The following is a 22,757-nucleotide window of genomic DNA, read 5'->3' as shown; positions in this document are numbered from 1 at the left end:
AACCGTTAATTTTTATAAATATTTGACTTTTTCTTTAAATAAAATTTAAAGTATTTATTTTCAAAGGTTGTGATGCACTAATTGTGTAAAAAATTTTACAGTGCACTACCTTTAAGCTCTCGTATGTATATCCAATATTTTTTATTTGACAAAAATTATATGAAAAAGAAAAAATTAAACTCTATATATATAGAAAAATAAAATAAGCCTCTTCTTGTCACAAGTGTCCTCCGGGAAGCCTGTGCTGGAACCCTCATCTATCTATCCCTTTTAGATTCAAACGGTTTTTAATTCTACACAGAACCAAAATTCAGTTAACGAGATGCTGAACACGCGGCTCTAACTTCACCTTCACACTTGTTCCTTTTTTCACCCCCTCTTTTCAATCCCAAATCAGATTTCACTTTTCATTATCAGATCATAATCCACACTTATTATTTCTTAATCATTTAATTATCTCGCTTAATCTCGTTTTTCGAATGCATCGTTAGGTATTACTATTTGGTATTGAATGTGAATGTGAGTAGCGATTCATCGTTGATCTCGTTGATTTCATCGATTTCGCATTTTCTGATTCGATTATTGCTAATTATTGTTGATTATTGTTGATGTCTGATGTAGTTATGTATGTGATTCTAGGGTAGATGGTATGCGGCAGGTGTGTGAGTTCTATTTTTGTTCGAGCTGGAATTTTGAACAGGAGATTGCGATTCAGCTTCGTTGGGAAGGGTTTGTTGCCTAGAGTTGGTCCGGAAGTTGCTGTTTATTTTCCAAATCGTGTGTTTAAGAGGTATCTAGGGATGATGGTTGATACAGGTTCTATGTCGACTAGGGCTGGTCCTTCTATGGATACGGCGTCGCAGAAAGATGATGATTCCGCTCGGTCTGGTTTTGTTACTGGTGGATGGAAGAGGTTAATATGATTTTCATTTTTCACCATTTGATCTTTATAAATGTTTGATTATTGGATTTTATATGCGGGAAATGTATATTGATTGCTCGCGCTATGATTGAGTTACTTATTGGATTGTATACGCGGGAAATGTTTATTGCCCGCGCTATGATTGAGTTACTTATTGGATTTTATATGCTGGAAATGTATATTGTTCGCGCTATGATTAAGGAGGGAAATGGCTTGATCCTCTCCCTTTTTTTGCCTGGATTGCAGTATCATGCTTTTGTATTTGGTTTTTATAGCAAGTGTAACTCATTCTTAAAAAATTGGCTGATAAGGTTAGGGCTACAGCTGTTTATAAATTCTTTTGAAGCCTTATTTCTTTCCGATGTGGAACTTGAGTTTTTCTCAATATTTTACAATCCCGTTTGTTCGTTGTAAGATTATAATCAAAGTATTGTCTGTTTAGTGGCGGTCGTGACTCGTGGTCTCTAATGTTGTGGGTGTTTGGCTTGTCGAATCTTTTAAGATTTTCGAATAGAATCAATTTTACTACGATTGGTTTTAGAGCTATCTGTTAGCTAAAAGAGGTTGTTATTTAGGAAGTTCGATTATTTTTACCAAATGGGGCTAGAAGTTAATTGATAATTCATGGATCAGTTTTATTTGTTCAGTTGCATCAAAAGCTCATCTGTGCCCCTACTTTTACTTCCCACATATACCAACTAACTTATAGAAAGATTCTACCATATTTTCTACTATGGAATCTATCCCTATTATTTCTCCAATGATTTTATTCTTGATTCTATCTTGTGTGACCACTCATCCAAAGTAATGAGTATTCATTCATATTACACTACCAAAATGGAAAAGTGGCTTGTCCATTTGAAGTGAGATTTGTAGATGCAGTTTTAATACGAGATAAAAACACACAATATAATTGGGTGGATGCAATCTTACAAAATGTATACCATGTGTAGTTAGTGGTAAGAGATCTTCAAGTCAGTGAAGCTAATGCACTGATTTATCTTTTGATTTTGGATTGTATCTTTGTTCGCACAAAATTAGACGGAAGAATAACTGGGAGCTATGACAGATTGTAATTTTTGTCAAAAAGTCATTAGCTACTATTAGTAGTTAAAGTATGAATATTGACCAGTAGCACATTAAATCGGAAAGGGGGTTTTATTCATGATACTTGTTTCTACTCTCTGGACATTCCTAAGCTGAATTTATCTTTATTCATCCAGACCAAATTCCAATAGATGTGAGGTTTTACTAGGTCGTTTAGTGGAAGAATGGTTGAGGGGTTGGATTTGTGTTGTACTTTATGCTTTTTTCCTATTCTATATTATGATCAAGTTATGCTTATTTGGCTGAATTTTTAATTGGCAGTGAAGATGAAAGACTTGTCTGTGGGTATTCAAGCTTTAGAGGGAAGAGAGTGACCATGGAAGATTTCTATGATGTTAAGACATCAATCATTGACGGTCGTTCAGTGAGCTTATTTGGAATATTTGATGGTAAAAATTTCCAGCCTCATTACTTGCTAGAATGACAAATCTTTCTAGCTCTCTAGGCAACTCAGAAAAGTTTCCTGACATATTTTTAAATAATAATATTGACTATCCATGTTGTGTAGGCATTACATGTGAAAAAATAAGCTTTTTCATGATACACAAAATGACAAGCTGAGAGAATAATTCTAAAATTTCAGGGAAACATGAAACAATAAGCTTAAACCAACTCTGGTTTATTACTAGTTTCCCAATATTACTAATTGCAACTTAGTATTTTGTTTCTTACCCCAATCAAAAAAAAGTATAACATCCAATTGTGTTCATAGCATTAAATACTGTATCAAAAATGGTTCTTGGGTTGTACATGTTTGTGGCTGTATATGTCATGTTTTGAGGTAAAATTAGTGAACATGTTCTATGTTGCAAATCCTAAGCAGAAAAGCTTGCCTCAAACTCTAAAAGTTGTTTCCCTATGTTTATCTTCAATCGAAGAAAAATAAAAATAATGACAGAAATAAAATGAAAAAAAGTAAATATCCTGCACCACTTTGTATCTTTTGCTAACTAACCCTGTCTTCATGAAACCTTGTAGCAAATAGAGACATGAAGTTTCAAATTTGGAGTTTGTCCATGTGAACTTTCAACATGTGAAAACTAGCCCATACCATGCAAAATGCAAAGCATATTGACTCTAGTCGAAGATATAGTTGCAAAAACCTGCTTCTTGAATCAAGTTCCACCGAACCCTCAACGCAGCCCTCTATTTATTTTCCATTTTTAGTTGATGGAAAGGACTAAAAATGCAAATACTTTAAGCAGTTTGATTTTCAGTGTTGTTGATGCCGGGATGTCTGTCCATGGCATAGAACAGAATTCCTGCCATTCCGGCCACTTTGCGGCACCACTGTAGTGGATTATGGCGGAAAAACCCGCAATATCGGCGGTTATTTACCATAAACCACCATAAATCTCCATTGCGGATTTTTGATGACACTGGATTTTTGACATTGAATGCTGATCTTACACAATTTTATCTGTACCATGAAATGGGTCATCTATATTTTAACTAAGTCAATAATTATATTTATCATGCATATCTCAATAGGGTGCGTGTTTATCTGTTTGTTGTTCTCCGTGAGTGTCTAAATGAATTTTTGATATTCTACAGGTCATGGTGGTTCTCGTGCTGCTGAGTATTTGAAGGATCATCTATTTGAAAATCTCACGAAGCATCCAAAGTTTTTGACGGATACCAAATTGGCTATAAGTGTGTTTTCATGCTCTTGGTCTCCAATTTCATTTGTGGTTTCTTGTAATATTGAGAACATGTCAGTTTTTACCATTTATATTTTTGGTCTAGTAGTTTCACCTCTTAAAGGTGAATAAGTGGGATGTCGCGGGTTCGACCCTGTACCCATGCAGTCGGATGTCCCATTACAGCTATCAACCGAGCTGGCTTAACGGGACATGTCACTTTCTACCATTTGTTTATACATTCTTGTCAAATCTAACATCTTTAGCACCATTGAGTGCACATTTATTGTGTTGGTCCTATTTCATTGAAGGGGTCTAGGGTTGGTTCCTGCTCGATGTGATTTTAATTTTTCACTATCTGTATGTGCATGTATTGTAACTTAAGTAACCCTGCAGGTGAAACATATCAGCAAACCGATGCTGAGTTTCTGGACTCTGTAAAAGATAATTTCCGGGATGACGGTTCTACTGCTTCAACAGCTGTTTTGGTTGATAACCATCTTTATGTTGCTAATGTTGGAGATTCTAGAACTGTAATATCAAAAGCTGGAAAAGGTAATATTTAGATTACCTACTAATTATTCACATTACATTTCTTGTCTAACTAAGTAATAATATTGGTAGTCTTTAAGTTCTCATATCATATATAGTCATAAAAATAAATTTATATACTGATACGTTTTCAGGAGAAAACTTATAGTGTGAAATATGCTAATAGTGTAAAATATAAATATAAGAGGCCACATGGAAATTAAAGCATTTCTAACAAGACAAGGGTTTCCTTGCCTGCTTTTTGGATTAGTGTATGCTTAATTTTCTTATTTACTTTCATCTAAATACATTTTAATAACTATTAGCATGTACGGACTTCTTAAACTTGAGATTTCGTTTTTGACAGCAATTGCTCTCTCTGAGGATCATAAGCCTAATAGAAGTGACGAGCGGAAGAGAATTGAGAATGCTGGGGGTGTTGTCATGTGGGCAGGTAACACATGGCTTTTAAGTAGATAACTCACTACTCTAGATGACTGGCATGAAGTATTATCTTCTGTTTGATTAATATGTTTTTAACATGCGTGGAAGTTTTGAACCACAGAAGTAAACTACATTGTTATTATGTAAATGTGTTTCTAGCTTGTGTCTGTTACTCTGTTACATGTTCTGTGTTTTGAGTAACAATGAGAGTGAATGTACATCATATTGACATTTGATGTATGCCTCTGTATCCCTGCCTAAAATTTTTCTGGCCATCCAAGGGATATGATTTGATTAAGAAATGGAATGAGTAGCGCAGGAAAGAGACATTCACTTGTGTTTATATTCTGGTCAGGTACTTGGAGGGTTGGAGGGGTGCTGGCAATGTCTCGTGCATTTGGCAACCGTATGCTGAAGCCATTTGTTGTAGCAGAACCTGAGATCCAGGTGATCCTTGATTATCTTGTGTACCTCAAAGATATATAATCTATTATTTTATTTGATGGTTCAAGCAAGTGATCATTTCCTCGCAATCCCAACAGTGAGGGTGGATAATTTCTCTAATAGAAACTATTATGGACTACTTAATTTGAGAAAATGTTTCTGTCTTTTTTTTTTTTTTTTAATTTTGTTTCCTATTCTCAAAGACTAATAAAACAGTAAAGACTAAAATGTCACTTTGTTATTGCCTTTTTTTTAAAGATTTGTCATAGAAAACAATGTTTTCACTGATTACAATGAGAAATGCTTAAAATCATTTATGGCATTAGTCTTTTTTAATTGCAGTGTTCTATTCTTTTAAGATCCATGTGTATTATGTCTATACCCTGTGAACTATGATGCTTTTGCAAAAAAAATTGTCATGTAAGCAAGATTTTCAATTTTCTGGAAGCCACTCCCCATATTACAGCATGCCAAGTGAGATTAAATATTTTATTCACAGCAACTGTAACAAGAAAACAATTAGATAATCAATTTTCCTTTGATGATGCAGGAGGCCTTAACTTCTTTTCCATGATGTTGATAACATCTGTATTATAAAAGAGATTGCATGTTGAAGTGAAGAATTATATTATTATTATGTTCACATTCTGCCTTTTTTCCTCATTTATTTTCAGGAGCAGAAAATAGATGAAGAAACCGAGGTGCTTGTTCTTGCAAGTGATGGACTCTGGGATGTAGTACAGAATGATGTAAGATTGGTCTTCTTTCTTAGCCCTGTACTCTTTGTTGCTTACAGATATGGCTATATATTCCCCTCTAAATCATGCAGGAGTTGATTGGCATCGGTAACGAATACAATTGGTAAAATAAACAAGAGAAATAATGAGCACGGAGATGTATATTTTGGCAGGGGGAAACTCCATGTTTTCGCACTTTCAGAACCTAATCTTATCATTATATTGCCCATATATTATTCAACAGATTATAACTTCGATTTATTTTGTTGCCAAACTGGCATGATTATATACCAAATAAAATGTTTTTTTCCTTCTCTGCTAAAGTGAGGGTTTCTTTTTTAATTGCTATGCCGGGCTTATTTTTCTCATTGGTACTTGAATAGTTATTTACATTTACTTTTATCAGGATGCTGTTTCTATTGCCCGGGCGGAAGAGGCAGCCGAGGCAGCTGCTCGGAAGTTAACAGAAGCCGCATTTAATCGCGGTAGTGCAGATAACATTACTTGCATTGTGGTACGATTCAATCATGAAAAAAGACACCCAGCTAATCCTGATAAAGCTGATCCAGCTAATCCTGAAAAAAGCAGTCAGCATGCATGATGAGTAGACAAGGAAAAACACTCAACATGTGTGTGGTTTATTGAGGGAAGGGAACACAGTGAAGTCTGCACATGCTTTATGGCTGACTTGTGCATGTCAAACAACTGATGATTTGTTTATTCATCCGTTTTGTAATGTAAGTTACTCTTGGATCGTGGTCATTGATGGATTTATGCTCTTTTTAAAACTTATTATGGTGTTTGCTATAAATAAGTTTGCTGCTTGTAGAGGCTCCAGTTTGGTATTTTTTGTTTTTATCTATAATAAATGCAACTTGCATCTTTTTGTGTTAGGAGTTTCATACTGATGGGGTCACAATCATATTTTCTTCTTCTTTACGCAATTGAATTCAGCAATACTTAACTAATAACGTAACTAATTGTACATGTACGAGAAGAGAAAGGAAAACAGAAAATATATAGGAAATAAAATTCAATAAAAGTATTTATTAATGATTGATCGTTAGGTATTGAAAATGGAAATCTCTTTTTGCTATCAAAATGAAGCATTGTCTATCCCCTAGTTAGAAGTCTTGTAAATGAATTGTATCATTAAAGGTTTACTTCTTGTAAAATGAATGATGTATTTCAGTGAAATAGGTGACGAGTAAAATGAAAACACAGATATCAGAATTATCTTCAATCAAGGCCAGCAAAATACACAAAATTCAGCCGTAACGCTTGCTAGAAATGGCGCCATCAAGTAAAAAATTGACGAAGGTCAATTTTTTTCTAAGAGCTCGAGTAATCAACGACAATGCATGCAGAAGTTGAAAGGTTGTGCGAGTAAAATTGATCAAAAAGCATTTGAAAAACTCTTATGGTATAAAAAATGGTTTATTTTTAAATAACACCATTTAAAAAAATCTCAAAATACTCCACTTGACAAAAACCCTATTACTCTACTTTTTGGGGGCACTCTCCAATTTATTGGCGAGGGGTTTTCACTTTATCTTTTTATTTGGGGAATTTTGTTCATGCTGGGGCCGTCTGAGATTTTGGGTCATTTCCAACCCTCAAAGCAGAAGTGCTGGGTCTCAAAAGAAGCTATCCATAGTGCTATTGAGCTTCCGTTGGAGAATGTTATTTTTGAGAGTGATTCTCAATTACGGTTCAAGCTACTAGGACGGGTCTCATTGGTTGGGTCTCATTGGTTCTTTTGAATTTATTTCTACTATTCGTAATTTATTGCTTAGTTTTTCTAACTTTGAGGTAAAGTTTTAAAGTGCCAAGCGAATTCGGTTGCTCACGCCATAACAAAGGCGGCCGATTCTTGATCTAGACGTAGCTTATTTAATTTGGCACCTCTTTGTATTGAATCTTTGCTTATTAATGATATGAGTTAAGTTTCCTTTGATAAAAAAAAGTCATTCAAATTTTTAAAAATATCATTAAATAATTAATCAATAATTGTGGTCACCTTAGCCAACTTGTGATTGTGATTTTATTGATTGTGTTTTTATTGATAGAATAGTTAGAAATTTTGTGAAAATGTAATTTAAATTCGGGTGTGTATCTCATTGGATGAAACAAAATCACTACGACCAAGAAGCTGTGTGTTTTTGGGATTCAAAAAACTAGACAGGTTAATACCTCTATGTTGGGTAAGTTGGTTTGGAGTCTCCACAAAAATTATGATTTTTTATGAGTGAAGTTTTGAAACATAAGTACATTAGTGAAGAAACGTTCCTTAGTATGAAAAAAAAACTTGGATCAGTTACTTAGAATGTAATTATGAAAGCTCTCCATGCTCTTAAAGATTGCTTTGAATTTATATTGGAGGATGAGAAATCCTCTTTCTGATTTTCCAATTGGCCCGGGGTCAGAAATTAGCGGAGCATGTTCCCTATGTGGATATCAACGATTTGGAAATGCGAGGGAGTGATATATACAAGGATGCAAATTGGAACTTCAATTTATTATATATAAATGTTCTTTCGGGTGTTTGTGACTGCCTGAAAGCGCTCCCTATTTGTTTGAATTCTATGGTACCTGATCGGTTAAATTGGAAAGACAATTTATATGATACATTTTCTTGCAAAAAAAACACCGTTTGGATAATCTCCCTAATGTTAGTCAGGTGAGATTACAAATGTTGGAAATTTGTTTCTAGTGTGCTTCTTTATCAATGTCTTTATATTAGATGTTTTTTAGAAGCCTCAACATTTGCTTCGGTGATCCTTATATAATTTTTGTTTCAATCCTCTGATTCCTTCAACAATGAGCCATAATGAGCTTCCACTACGTTTCTCATGATTAAATGCTCAAGGTAACGTTAGTCGTCTCAATAATTACCACTAATCATGAGTTAGAATGGATCAAACATCAACTTCATAACCTCCATACGACCCCTTGGACTGCCTCTTCACCGTTACGATGGGTTACCAACATGGCAAACCGGCTTCTATCATGGCCTGACTCCAGTGATCTATTCGGAATCCTTCATGACCCCGATTACTAACCCGATAAATCAGCTTCTATCATGGTTTTTCTAGTCGTATGAATTCTTGTATCTTTAAACCATCATCTCATCTAAACTAAAAGAGATATCTTGACTAAGCTAAAAATACGAGATGTACATAAGCCCCCCCAAGCACAAGGCCTGGAAGGGTGACTGGTTTGGATAAAGAATCTTGGCATTTGTTACGTCCATGCAAACCCTATCCCAACTTGATCTTGATTTGACTAGATCCTGACCACCGGTCTTTACTGGATGATATGTTAGAGTGTTAAATTGGTACTGATTTTAATTATTCCATGGAATTTTTTATCTCTCTTCATAATGATGCCTTTTTATGAGAAAACTAAGCTCATTATGATTCTAAATGACATAACTTTCCTATGTGTTTAATAATCATAACACTTAGTGGATAAATACCAAATATCTCTTTTCCAAACTCTATATTCTTTAAAATTTGAATATTTGAAAACTCTCTCCCATAGTGGTCCTTTAAACCTTTACACCGCCAACATTTATGAAACAACTTCATGTATTCTTGTTTTTACCTTACTTTTATTTTGTTTAATTTACATAATGGTGGTAATACGTGAATTCGATGACCGGGGAAACATACTAATTCCTCAAAATGTCCAAGAGAAAAAAGAACTTTGAGATTTTTGCATAAAAGAGTGTAGAGATCATTTGGGGAAAGTTGAATTTGACCGTATTATTAAGGAATTTTATGGAAATATTTTTGCATCTATTAGTGAAACTGATTCCAAATCTTCATCAATATCTATATTGGTTGGGATGATTATAACTAGATCAACAGACTTGAATTTGTTTAGAGTATAATAAACAATAACTCTTGGTAGTGGGTATGGTATATTCCTACTCTTGAGAAGGTGAAATTCTTCCTTTGAAAGACTTTACATAAGCCATTTTCTACGAGATCGATGTTGTGTCATCGTAGTATGCTCTAAACAGATCTCTGTCCTATATGCAATTAGGAAGATGAGATGACTATACACTACCTGGGAGTGTGGATTTTCTACTCGCTTTTGAAAATCTATTGACTTATTGGATCCAATATTCTTCCAAGGGGATAATTTATATGATTGGACTAGACATGACATTGATGAAATCTCTATCTTTTATTTAGACATAAAAAAATGTTATCACTTCACAACTACCTAAGTGATACTTAAACCACATGTTATAACATAAACGCGGATATAAATTAGAGTAGAGAGAAATACATACAAATTTTGTTTATATAATTCGGTCAAATTATTTATGTCTGCGATTACAGTGCTACAAGTCATATATATAATACAAGATTTTAGTTTATTTAAAACTCTAATTCCTAGTTTCCCTAAACAAACAATTATCTTTAGCCATAATTAATTATTATAACAATATGAGATACTCTCTCAACAACTTGTAGTTATCTCAACAACCCATAATTATCTCAACAATATGAGCCATATTCAACAATCTCCACCTTGACGAATATCAAACCCATATGAATACTTCTTGCATAACGATTTGTCCTGGAAACTGGGGAGGTACACCTCCTGCTTAACATTGAGAAAAATGTAACAAGTCCAAATAGTATTTGAACATGTCACTGGTGACTGGCTTGGTCAACATATCAGCTGCATTCTCTAAAGTGTGAACCTTCTGAAATAATATTTTTTCGGACGCCAACAACTCCCTGATTTTATGGAATCACACATCAATATGCTTGGTCCTAGCATGATACACCTTATTGTTTGCCAAAAAGATGTCACTTTTACTATCACAATGCAACTGAACTCTACCTTGCTTAACACCAAACTCTTTCACTAACCATGTAAGCCACAATGCTTCTTTTGCAGCTTCAGTTACTACCATGTATTCTTCCCCAGTTATAGACATGACTACTATGGATTGAACTGGTGATTTTCAACATATAGACCCCCCATAAGAGTAAATACCTAACCTATTGTAGATCTCATATCATCTTGATCACCAGCATAGTAAGAATCCACATGTCCCATAACTGATGGAATACCATGCTATATGTTGAACATAATACCATAATCTGCTGTACCCTTCAAGTACCTATGATCCACTAGAGTGCTTTCCAATGTTGCTTCCCTGGCTTGGACATGAACTTGCACACTTGACTAATTATTTGTCCCAAATTCGGTCTAGTGCAAACCATAACATACATCGAATAACCAACTGCACTGGTATAAGAAATCTTAGACATATCTTCAATCATTGAGTGTGTCTTTGGACATTGCTCCAAAGATATCTTAAAACGATTCACCAATGGAGTACTCACAAGCTTTGCTTTACTCGTGTCAAATATGCTCAAAACACCTTTAACAAAGCTTTTTTGAGACAACCAAAATTTATTAGCTCCTTTGTCCCTGTGAATTTTCATCTTAAGAATCTTTTTTGTGGCACTCAGATCCTTCATATCAAACTCCTTATCCAACTTGGTCTTCAACTCATTTACATCATGTCAATGGTTGGCAGCAATCAACATAAAGTAACATGAAAATAAAAGAGTCATCATCAAGGCTCCCCACATAAACACAAAAATCATAATCACATCTTCCATAGCCAATCCAGAGCATGTATGAATCAAAGCGCTTGTACCACTGTCTTGGAGACTGCTTGAAGCCATACAAAGACCTCTTTAATTTGCAAACAAGTCTGCCATGTCTAGTGACCAGTATCACTGAACCTCTCTGGCTGCTTCATGTATATTTGCTCCTCTAGATTACCATGGAAGAAAGTCGTTTTCACATTCATTTGTTGGAAATGCACATTCCTGATGGCTACCAGGGCCAATATTGCTCTAATAGAAGTGTGTCTGACGACCTAATTAAAAATTTCATCATGATTAATCCCCTGCTGCTGTGAATATCCCTTTGCAATTAGACAAGACTTTAACTTTTCCCATTTTTTTCTGTTACTGCTGGCTTTTTCTCTCTATATCCACATGCAACCAATAACTCTCTTTCCTTGTGGTAGCTGAACAAGATCCCATGTCTCGTTCTTTTTTAAGGACTCAATCTCCTCCACCATAGCTCCCATGCACTTATCTTTCTCATGGATATCCATAGCCTCTCAAAAAATATAAGGGTCTCCTGAACTAGCAAGAAGAACATATGCTGCTATGTATTTAATCTCATATCTTATTGGAGGTGTAATACGACGGGGCTCCCTATCACGCACAAGTGTATAGTCTTGTATTTTTTATGAATCTCGCACTCCACATGAATCTGAGCCTAATTCATCATGTTGTTGGGTTACAACCTGCCTTACACTCACGGGTGGCTATTCAATGTCAACCTGAATCTTTTCCTGGATGGAATTTGCTACCTTAATATCTGTCACAATTGTCACATCTGACTATTTCAACATCGACTGGTCATCAAATATAACATATCCACCGACAACCACCTTCCTCTTAATAGGATACCACAACTTGTACCCCTTCACACCTTTATTGTAACCAATAAAGATGTATTATTCTGACTTGGGGTCAAGTTTAGATTGATTCTCACTGGAAATATACACATATTATACCAAAAAATCCTCATATTACTTATAGGGTTAATTATGCCAGGGGTCCCTACAAAAACGCGTCCCTGAACTTTTAGTCCCTGTAAAAAATTTCTTAGTGAAATGGTCCCTGCAAAATTAGACGTCACCATATATTGTCCCTCCCGTTAGTTTTCACTAACGGAGGATGACGAGGCTTGACAGGTGTATGTTTTCATTTGACACGTTGGAGAGACATTATAATAACACGGTAGAGGTACTGTACTAACCCTAAATCAGTTCCTCTCATTGCCTCATTCTCCCCTCTTCCCCAACATCGAGCCTCTCACTTCTTCTTCGTCTTCCTCATCGTCTTCTTCATCTTTCTGCATCATCTTCTTCATCTTTCTGCTTCGTCTTCTTCATTTTCACGTGAATCTATGGCGTCTTCTTCAAATAGAGGCAATTCGGTTTCAGTAGTTCATTCAACAAGTGTGAGCAATCATAGATGGAGAATGTGTGCCTGTAATGTTCGTATGATATCGTATCATTGCAAGAACGGTCGTAATCGAGGGAGACTCTTCTGGAGATGTCCCTTTATGCAAAGCGATGAAATGTGCAATCTCTTCGAATGGGATGATGATATGGAACCAGGGTATAACATAATGAAGAGTTTAGATGAAGAATGGACAAATGATTCAACTAAGATAAGGGAGATGCAATCTGTTGAAGCCTTAAAGGAGTTATATGAGTCAGCAATGAAGAAGAATGTTGAATTGCAGATCCAACAGAAGTTAGATGGATTTTGTGGAAAGATGAAGACAATTTGCATTGCAATTTTGTTCATGGTCAATTTGTATTTGCTAATGAAATGTAAATGTTGAAGGATTATGGGCAAATTGGGCAAATTGTAGTTTTTCTAAACCTGTAATGTGTAATTGTTTGTTTCTAAAATTGAATGCAATGTTGTGGCTTGGGTTTAATAATTGTTTGTCAATCCTGTTGTTGTTGTTATAAGACCTATACACTACGCCAAATTTAAGCTGTAGCAGCGCAGCTACTAAAGCGCTTTTAGCAAAAGCGCTCTCGTAGGGCTCGCTAAAAACAAAATTAATAAACAAGGGAAAATGATGCAAAAAAAGCGCTCTGGTAGGGGGGGTTATGAGAGCGCTTTCAAAAAGCGCTCTGGTAGGGGGGGGGTATGAGAGCGCTTTTAAAAAGCGCTCTGGTAGGGGGGTTATGAAAGCGCTTTTAAAAGCGCTCTTATAGGGTGGGGTCTACGAAAGCGCTTTTGGGATAAAAGCGCTCTGGTAGGGGGTGTTATTAAAGCGCTTTTGAAAAGCGCTCTGGTAGCCCATTTAAAAAATTATATATTTTACAAACACACGCGTTTTGTTTCAGATCCAAAACACGCGAACCTTCTTCTTCCTTTCGTTGCTCCGCCGTCCTCACTCCCTCTCCGCCGTCCTCACTCCCTCTCCAGCCTTCAACCGACTCCGCCACCGCCTTCCTCACTCCATCGCCACCCTTCAACCGTCTCTTCTCTGTTCAGGTTAGGGTTTTGTGCCGGAAATTTTCCTTCTTTTCATTGTTTGCTTTCAAAAATACAAAATTTTATTTAGGGTTATAGTTAATATTATTGGGGCTTTTTTAATTTATCATTGATTTAGGTTTTATCAGTGTGATTTATAGTATTGAAGACAAAGTTTGTTAGGTTTTTATCAGTGATTTAGAGTATTGAAGACAAAGTTTGTTAGGTTTTTATCAGTGATTTAGAGTATTGAAGACAAAGTTTGTTAGGTTTTTATGCAGAAAAAAAAAACTCAAGTAATTTGTTTTTGGAATAAAAGTTTCATTAGATCCGTGAAGTTAGTATTTACATCTATAGATGTATTATCTATAGTTTTATACACTTTTTAATTTAGTATGAATTGATTTAAAGGGCCTCCAGGATTGATCACTTTTGAACTCTTTTAGCTTTCACATTCTAATTTTTTTTTCAATATAATGTATCTGGAAATTAACATGATTCAAGATTTTCTATATGTAGTTAGTAATAATCACGTTTTTCTATTGTAGGTTGAGCTTCAAACAGTGGATGGACTGGTAAAGGACAGGGGTGGCCCTGAGCACGGGCTCGTGGGGCGGGAGCCCAGGGCCCCAGAATTTTAGGGGCACCAAATGTATTTTTCTTACCCCTACATATATTAAAAGAGAATTTTCTATTACAAAAATACTTGCTAGAAATTTAAAAAAAAATACTGGTTAACAAAATTATAAGGGCACGACAAAGTTAAAATTAATAAAAGAATGTAATTTCTCATAAATAAAATATAAAAAAATAAAATCAATTAATTCCTCTAAAATAATATTAATTAACTTATCCATGATTTTAGCAACTACAGAGTTTAATTGAGGCACTAAAATTAAAATAATGATATAGAAAATATTTTATATTATTGATCCCAAAATTAAGAGTGAACTACTTCAACTACCTGAACAAGATAATAATCTCAAAATTAAGAGTGAAGTCGAATCTTTAACAACTCATGGAATTAGAAACTTTAAATTTTTAGTAGTTATGATTATTTAGTAGCTGAACCTTGATTCTGCTGAAGAGTCTTTTCGAAATCATGATTTCTTATATATTGTAGATCAAACAATAGGCTCACTTGATATAAGATTTAAGCAGTATAGCACATATGAAAATATTTTTTTAGATTTTTGTTTAGTATTGAAAGGCTTAGATCATAAATAATTTTGTTTGAAGAACCGAAACTTATTAGAGAAGTGTTAATAGTTGAATCAAAATTAAGCTATATAATATTGAGTTCTTCAAAGACTTTTAATTGTTTTCCTAATGCATGCATATATTAAAGAAGATTATTGACTAAATAGTCATGCGTAAATTTCAATTGAAAATAATTTTTTGAAGAACCTTGATTATGAACAAATTATTAACGATTTTGCAACAAAAAATGCTAAGAGGATGATATTTAAACAATTTTAAAGGCTTGGTCAATTTTTTTATAGGAAAAAAGACCGGATCAAGAAGAATAATAATAAGTCTCTTTATAGTGGTTTATGTTTTGATGTAGTATAAACATTGATTGAAAGATCCATATTTCTATTCTTTGTGGACAATATCAAATGAAAATGTGTTTTTTTATCCAATTATTTCTTTTATCTTTATGTATTTCTTGTTAAAAAAAATTATAGGGGCACCACTCTTTTGATTCGCCCAAGGCACCAAAACTCAAAGGACCGGCCCTGGTAAAGGATAGAACACAATGTGCCCCTGCCGATTATGTTCCACAGAATATGAATCAAGTATTGTACCCCGAAGTCTTCTGTGGCAGGATCCTTCGGGGTACAGTTATTTGATTCATATTCTGTGACACAATACAACTTGGATAGAAATGAGGCGATGCAGGTTAAGTCCAACAAAACCTTCAAATTTCTAGTCCAACAACCCCTTCTCATTATTGCAACATTTATTGATTGAGTAAACATACACCCCTAGCTTAGTTGTTTAGGGATGATTTTCTTATTGTTATAATGTCATGTGAATTGGTTTAGTTGTTTTCATGCATGTTAGAAATATGTGAATCGGTGTATATATATTTTGGATTAATTACAATGGTATAATTATAATGCATGTTTAGTATATAATCGAAATCGCTTCTTTGTTGAAATAATGAGATTACTGAAATAATGGGATTACGATTGTAAATTATAGGTTTATGGGATAACAATGGTAAATTACAGGTTCATGAAAGAATGCTGCCATAAATGCAGGTTTAGAAATTATAAAAATAATAGGTTTATAAAAAAAAAGCATAAAAAATAAAATAAAAAACGCAACCTACGAAAGCGCTTTTGGAAAAGCGCTCTTATAGGGGGGGCTATCAGAGCGCTTTTTCCAGAAAAAGCGCTCTAATAGGGGGGGATACCAGAGCGCTTTTTCCAGAAAAGCGCTCTTATAGGGGGGGTCTACCAGAGCGCTTTTAGAAGCGCTTTTGTTACCTACGCCAGCGCTGGCTTTCACAGCGCTTTAAAGCGCTTTTAAAGCCCAAAATAAGCGCTTTCGTAGGCCTTCCGTGTTGTAGTGATAATTTGGCAATGTTACAGTATGGGTTTAATAAGACCTATAATTTGTGTATGTTAATTAGTGACTTATAGTTTGTGATTGTTAATTAGTGACCTCTAACTTGACAAGTTCCATTATAATATAATTAGTTACCTATAATTTGACTTATAATTGATTACAGCAGCAGATATAAGGCATTGTAGACATAACTGTAATTAGACATAACATAACAAGGTAACCTTGAATAAGGTTCATCATCAGTACATTTTTGCAGCATATTTAGCTGAATTGAGTTAAACAAAAAAAAAGGTCTCAAAGATGCTAAATAAACATAACAAACATGCATAACCATTTGATTACAAAAAAAGGTTTCAAAAGATCACAAAACAACATGATTAGTGCAATCTTTGTTCACTGAGTTAAGCCTTTATAGATGTCATCCCATTTCTTCATCTTGAGGACACCACTACTTGAATCTTCTGTTGCTTCATCCTCCTCAATGATCACCAATGGGTCATCTGGTTTTTTCCTGGCCCTGCAATAGCCTTTGTCTTGAGGCTCATGAGTCTATCACTTTGCCTTTTTGCCACTAGAACATAACTTTTACTTTTTTTTTGCTTTGGTCTGCACTTCTGTTGAAGATGATGTAGGTGGTTTGGCATGCACTTGTCCAACAGATGATGCAGGTGGTTTGAATGGTTTGGTCTTAGGCTTTTTTGGTGCTGGGCCAAAGAAAATTCTGGGTCCATCCCTGGCCTTGGTAGCAGTAGTTGCACTAGATGGTTGAGACTCCTTCTTATGCTCAAGTATGGCATCCTTAAACTGTCTCAAGGAATGAATCTCCATTCCTACTTTGAAGACATAATCCTTGCTCAGTTTATTTTTCTCATTGAACCTTATAACACAAGGCCTTTCATCAGAACTGTCATCTTCAGCCCCACTATCCAACTCATCTGTCATGTATTCATCTTCAATGACATGTTGCTTCCCCATTTCTTCTGTGACACTCATTTTCTTAACTCTTTCACTTGATGCACAAGGATCTGATTGATTTATATGCTCAGCAGTGTAACACCCTGTTAGGAGTAAATTAATGGTAAATTCATGTGTTAATATAAGTGATTTCTTCTCTAAACCAATGCAAAAATGTGATGAATCCATAGGTTTTTATTAAGAATTGAACTGAATAAGTTTAGTTCGTGCGTAAAGCAAATCGAATCACTTGTGGGTGTTATTGTTGCAGGTTTTGAGCTGAATAAGAACTTAAGAAGAACATGAGGAGGAAAGAAAGCTGGAAGTCTCAAAGGCTGAAGAAAAAGATGGAAAATACAAAGGGCGCGCCGCGAGAGTTCCGAGGCGCGCCGCAAAAATACTTCTGTTTGAGGGGCGCGCCGCGCCAGCCCGTTGCCGCGCCGCGGCCTCGGCGTTAAAAGCCCAAAAGTTCTGTTTTAAAGCCCTAGTTTTCCAAGTGGTGAGATATACTTTGGGGGAGCGAAATTAGGAGAGTTATCTGATTCTGAAGCTGAGAACAACAATTGAAGGTGGATTCTTTACCAATCGAAGACATTCTATTGATGAAGATGAATTCCTCCATTGATTCTTGTATGTTCTTCATGTCTATGGAGAGCTAAATCCCTCTTGTTGAGTCTAAGGTAGTAGTTAACCTATGAATATACATTACCATTGATTAATTCCTGTGAACAATTGTTTGAATTTATTATCAATAAGAAACCTTGCTTTTAATTTACATCATTGTTGAATCTTTGATCGAAAGAAAGGATTTAACTTTTGCCCTAGGTTACTATATTGATTCAATTGCAATTTGCAGAGATGGAATTGTAATTGGGTTTTCATAATTATCGTTCTTAATTACTATTATCGTTATTGTGATTTGGAGAGATCGAATCTCATACCGGTAAAAGTTATCTAATTTGATTTGCAGACATGGAATCTTATTTGAGGATAAGTGAAGATAATGATTCAAAGGATTGTTCTATTGAGAATTAATTGATAATTGTATAGGATTAGGTTGATGAACCCTAAAGACTCAACATCTTTCTTTAATTGTTAACACAAAGTCCTTTACTTGCTTTTATTTTATTATTTGCTTTTGATATTATTATTAGTATAAAACAAACCAAACCAAATTTCTTAATTCAAAATAAACAACTATAGAACGGCAGTGATATTAACCAATCCCTGTGGATACGATATATTACCGAAAATATTTACCCACAAATACTTTCAACAAATTGGCGCCGTTGCCGGGGATTGGTGTCAATATTGCATGCATTGCAATAGTTCTTATTTTGAGTTTTAATTTTTATTTTCTCTATTTGGTTGTTTCACGTGTTTGCTAGTTTTGCAGAAGATTGTGTATGCGCAGCAAAGTTTCTAGCGATCAACTTCTTTTTGATCCCGAGATCGAAAGGACCGCTAGGAGGTTAAATAGCAAAGCACGAAAAAGAGCGAACATAGCAAAAGCAAGAGACAACGCAACCGCGACATCGTCACAACAACTTGAAACCATTGACGAGTCGCAAGAAGGATTCTTCTTTCACGAACTATTCACGGAGGAAGAACCGTAAGTTTTTATACAACCTACTGTTGGCAACATGGCTGCTAATGGTCCATGTGCTAATAGTCCAAGACTCAATCCTCAGTTCGCGAGAACTGCCGCCAACGGGCGACCGACAGAACTGAAGACCGGTATCATACAATTGATTTGTGCAAGTCCTTTCGCCGGATTGGACCATGAAGACCCGTACACGCATCTTACTCGATTCTATGAGTTAGCGGGTACTACGGGTGTCGCTCAAGCTGATGAGGAAGCATTATTTAAGAGGTTGTTCCCACACTCTTTGCTATCTAAGGCAAAGGATTGGTATCTGGATCAACCCGAGGTAGTGATGACAAATTGGAACACATTGGAAGAAAAATTTCTGGAAAGGTTTTACTCTCAAAACCGATTCTTCGAAGCAAAAACAGCAATAGCAGTATTTTCTCAAGGTAGTAATGAATCTTTGAATGAAGCATGGGAAAGGTATAAAGCTATGTTGAGAAAGTGCAAAGGACACGGTTTTTCAGACGTTGACCAAATCCATATGTTCCGTAACGGTCTCACAGCTACAAACAAGACACTTTTGGACGCCACAGCTGGTGGTTCTCTCATGTCCAAAACACCTGAAGAAGCTACTCAGATAATAGAGCGAATGGCTCTAAATGATCGTCAAGGCAATCATGATCGAACAGTAAGAGATAAGAAACCCGGAATGTTAGAGTTGAACAACAGTGATGCTCTACTTGCTCAGAACAAATTGCTAACTTCACAAGTGGAACTTTTGACACAACAAATGTCTAAATTACCACAACAGATCAAGGAGCTGAACTGGGTATCTAATTCATATCAAGTTGCTAAGTGCGAATTGTGCAAGGGAGATCATCAAACAGGATTCTGTCCACCAGTGCAAGAAGAAGAAGTGAATTACATGAATAATAACCAAGGACAAAGGCAGAATCAATATCAGAATCAACCATACCAACAAGGTTATCCCCCAAGATACAACAACCAAGGGTACCAACAAAGACCACCGAATCAAGGGTATCAACAACAAGCATTCCAACCATACACTCAACCACCACAACAACAGCAAAGAGGACAATCCAAGTTGGAGGAGACAGTGAATCAGTTCATTCAAACATCAGTAATAAATCAGAAGAACCAGGAAGCGGCAATTAAAAACCTGCAAACTCAAGTGGGGCAAATAACACATCAACTTACTCTACAGGCACAAGGAGCCTTACCAAACTCAACCGAAAAAAACCGCAAGACCAGGAGAAAATTAATGCTGTTACAACAAGGAGTCAAAGGGGTTCAGAATCGGAAAAAGAGAAAGAAGAGATAGGTGACCCTATGGCGATGGAGGTAGATCTGGAAATAAGAGAGGACCTAAAAGAGCCAGAAGTTGTAATACTACCAATGAAACCAGTTGATGAAAAAAATAAGAAAGATGTTGAACAGGTGATTAAACCATCCCTCCCTTTGCGAGTAACAAAGAAGGATTCAAAAGAGAAAGACGTTCGGAAATTTACGTCCTTGTTCAAAAAGTTAGAAGTGAATTTACCTTTCTTTGAAGCACTGGAACACGTACCTGTGTATAAGAAATTTATGAAGGAGGTATCGGCGAAAAAAAGATCACTAGAGGGAGAACCAAAAATGGCAATCGGAAAATGTAGTATAGTCGCTGCAGCAAGAAAAATCCCAATTAAGAGAAGAGACCCTGGGGCGGTGGCGATACCATGCACTATCAAGAATATATCATTTAAAAAGGTACTTCTCGATTCTGGCTCTAGTGTGAGTCTAATGCCGTTATCCATTTTCAAAAGGCTTGAATTAGACAAGATTAGTGAAAGTAAGTCGCAATTACGGTTCGCCGATCACACTATTAAGAAATCTTATGGAGTAGCGGAAGATGTACTAGTAGAAGTTGATAAGTTTGTTTTCCCTGTTGACTTCCACATCATGGACATTCCGGAAGATGAAGAAACTCCGATCCTTCTTGGGAGACCCTTTTTGTCGACAGGACGCTGTAATCTTGACATCGAAAAGGGGACGCTAACGCTAAAATCATTTGATGAAGAAGTAACCTTGAAGATGCTGGGAGTCAAGAAACACAGGTCAGGGGTAAATGAGAAAAATTCAACTGGTATACCGGAAGGTGCACAAGAAAACAAAAATCTCAAAAACCTCCAAGAAAAAGTCTCTAACATATCTTCTCCAATGAAACCAAATTATGATGATGTCAAAAGTCAAAAGAGGGCTAAGGAGAGTGATAAGAATGGGGAAGATAAAGTGAAGAGAAAAGCTATCCATGCTTTTTATCTTCATGAGTTTGTGGGTATGGAAGTACAAAGTAGCGAGTGTTGGAAAAGGAAATACCCTCCATAAAACAAGGGGTAATGGACCGTCGAGCCATGCGACGTTAAACGAAGCACTTTGTGGGAGGTAACCCACACTTCTAATGTTTTATTTTTGTCTATTTTTATTTCAGGAAATAATAAGGGAACCTTTCTGGTGAAAGCTAGGAAGAGGCAAGTAATATTGTAATACCCTCTGTGAGTCAACCCTCTCGGGCTTGTTACGAAACATTGAGGTCAATGTTTAGTTTAAGTTTGGGGGTGGATTTACTCTTTGCATTTTTTATGTTCAATTTTATGTTTTTATGTCTGTTATGTACTCCCAGTTAGAGTAAGTAGTCCCGTAACAAAGCGAGAACCTCAAGCGAAGTATCAACAAGGAAGCAACATGTATGAAAAGTGGTAGGAAGTGAATGTTCAAAAATTTTTCACTTTCACTTTCTTTTTCAATAAGTAACAAAGCAGGTATGAATTTTTGAACTCAAACTCTTAATGTGTGCAATGAAACGTAAGGTGTTAGTAAATACTGTCAGAAGTTCTTTATGGTACATTGTTTGTTGGATCGGCTTAGCCTTAACCATTGTGAGGAAAGCTTTCCATTGTTTACTATATGCAGGAGACCATCAATTATTTTGACGTGTTTGTATCATGCTAAACCGTTTGTTGCATCGTCTGTGGAAATCTGTGGAAGTGATTTAGGCAATTGTTTGAATCTGAGAGTTCTTTTAGCCTATTCCAATGAAAAAACTTATTTTCTTCTGTGAGAGTGTGATCCTTTGCTAACCATTCTTTGAGCCTGAGGTCAAGGTAAGTATCATAATATGCACCAAGGAAATACCTGGTGAGTTTGATCTCAATAAAAAGTTTTGTTTTGGACCATCAACCATAAAATTTGGTGATGTGTTTTCTCTTTGACCTTTTTAGAAAGTAGGGGAGCATTCATATAATCTGAATACAGGTTGATCTCCAAGTTGGGGAGAGTCACATTCAAAAGAAGAGTAAGTACTTATGGTAATCGGTGAAAGATAAAAGAAGTCGTAGCTTGAAAAAAAAAAGAGAAGTAACAACGTTAGAATATAACGGTTGCTGAAAAAAAGTGAAAAAGAAAAACCAAGCTACGAATGAAAAAAGATGGACAGGTAAAGGAAGTAGAGTTTTAGAGAAAAAGAAATAAGTTATGAATTGGATGCTTCCCTATATTAGGAACAACCCTTGATTATCTTCTTTTCTTTGAATCTAAACCACATTACAACCATAGAAAGACCTTCTGATTCTCAGATTCCACAAGACTTGATGCGAGCAATTTGGTGAACGTATGATATGGATCTTTGTTGATTTAATT

The 22,757-nt window shown here is 35.6% G+C and overlaps 1 protein-coding gene across 4 annotated transcripts; it reads left to right on the top strand.

The window, feature by feature from the left end:
• The first annotated feature begins 207 nt into the window (after positions 1 to 207).
• LOC131622587 (probable protein phosphatase 2C member 13, mitochondrial) lies at positions 208 to 6,727 on the top strand. 4 transcript variants are annotated; one of them, XM_058893632.1, is made up of 9 exons: positions 208 to 491; positions 645 to 913; positions 2,291 to 2,418; positions 3,584 to 3,682; positions 4,066 to 4,224; positions 4,568 to 4,654; positions 5,000 to 5,091; positions 5,763 to 5,837; positions 6,232 to 6,727. In XM_058893632.1, the coding sequence occupies exons 2-9, from the start codon at positions 645 to 647 to the stop codon at positions 6,424 to 6,426; spliced, it is 1,104 nt and encodes a 367-aa protein (XP_058749615.1). In that variant the 5' UTR covers positions 208 to 491; the 3' UTR covers positions 6,427 to 6,727. The 4 variants fall into 4 exon arrangements, with proteins under 4 accessions (XP_058749615.1, XP_058749614.1, XP_058749613.1 ...); XM_058893631.1 differs by having other exon boundaries at positions 640 to 913; XM_058893630.1 differs by having other exon boundaries at positions 208 to 519.
• The last annotated feature ends 16,030 nt before the right edge of the window (positions 6,728 to 22,757 follow it).

The sequence above is a fragment of the Vicia villosa genome, unplaced genomic scaffold (assembly GCF_029867415.1).
Source record: "Vicia villosa cultivar HV-30 ecotype Madison, WI unplaced genomic scaffold, Vvil1.0 ctg.000032F_1_1_3, whole genome shotgun sequence".
NCBI classification, from domain to species: domain Eukaryota; kingdom Viridiplantae; phylum Streptophyta; class Magnoliopsida; order Fabales; family Fabaceae; genus Vicia; species Vicia villosa.
The sequence above is the reverse complement of the archived record's forward strand: the minus strand, read 5'-3'. Positions and strand labels throughout refer to the sequence as shown.